The following is an 834-nucleotide window of genomic DNA, read 5'->3' as shown; positions in this document are numbered from 1 at the left end:
TCCTCCACCAGGGTGCCCACCTGGCTTGCGCCATTTGCGGGGCTACTTCAGAGCAGCTGAAGCTAGGACGTTTCGGAGAATGGAAGGGCCCCAGTTCCTGAGCCTTCAGGCTTTCTCCCTCCCATTCCCCTCTTAATTCCTCTGACATTCCCCCCGGCGTCAATGACTGTCACCTCTATTTTCTATGAGACTCGCGCCGAAACTGTGCGGGGAACCTGGGAAAACCACGACTGGGTCTGACACCCCTTGTTTGTCCTCTAAACATACGCAAGCACACACTGCTCAGCGCTCGCTTGCAATAAAAACACGCACAAATGGTGCATGTGACTTCCTCAGAGGCACTGTATAGAACTTCCTGATGTACACACAACGTCTATGAATTCCAGACCTGGTAAACTCAAGGCCACAACTTCCGAAGCCACTTACAACTTGTGGCCCACGCCTCTAACCTCAGGGATGCCAGGACAGGCCACTCCAATCCCGGACCCTTCCCCCTGATGCAGTCAAGATACAAAGCTATCTTCCTGGGATTGCGTTAATGGCTAATATCTATGAATTCACATGTCAGTACAAGGTGTCCCTCGAATTCCTGGAAACAAACAGGGAGAAACCCCAACTTTCAGTCAAGTCCCAAACGGGACGCGGCTCCGAGCAGAGACAGCAGGTCTCCTGGAGAAACTTGACGAAGGGAGAAGGGATGTCCCCCGGCAGGACATACAGGTTGGCAGCTAACGGGTGAAAGCCAGGGGCATCCTCTCCAGGGGATCTCTGACTTTCTTTAATCATCTAAGTGTTAACAGCCCTAATAAAATACCTAAGAGGAGGAGGAGGAGG

General features: G+C 52.3%; 1 protein-coding gene across 1 annotated transcript in view; it reads right to left on the bottom strand.

The window, feature by feature from the left end:
• BMP2 (bone morphogenetic protein 2) overlaps window positions 1-34 on the bottom strand; it is a 9,756-nt gene extending 9,722 nt beyond the window's left edge. Inside the window, exon 1 of the mRNA XM_015560224.1 lies at window positions 21-34. Coding sequence (XP_015415710.1) covers window positions 21-34 — 14 coding nt within the window. The remainder of the gene's footprint in view (window positions 1-20) is intronic.
• Window positions 35-834: the final 800 nt, after the last annotated feature.

Source organism: Myotis davidii, unplaced genomic scaffold (assembly GCF_000327345.1).
Source record: "Myotis davidii unplaced genomic scaffold, ASM32734v1 scaffold32, whole genome shotgun sequence".
Classification (NCBI taxonomy): Eukaryota; Metazoa; Chordata; class Mammalia; order Chiroptera; family Vespertilionidae; genus Myotis; species Myotis davidii.
Note: the sequence above shows the minus strand (reverse complement) of the source record. Positions and strands in the feature narration are given on the sequence as shown.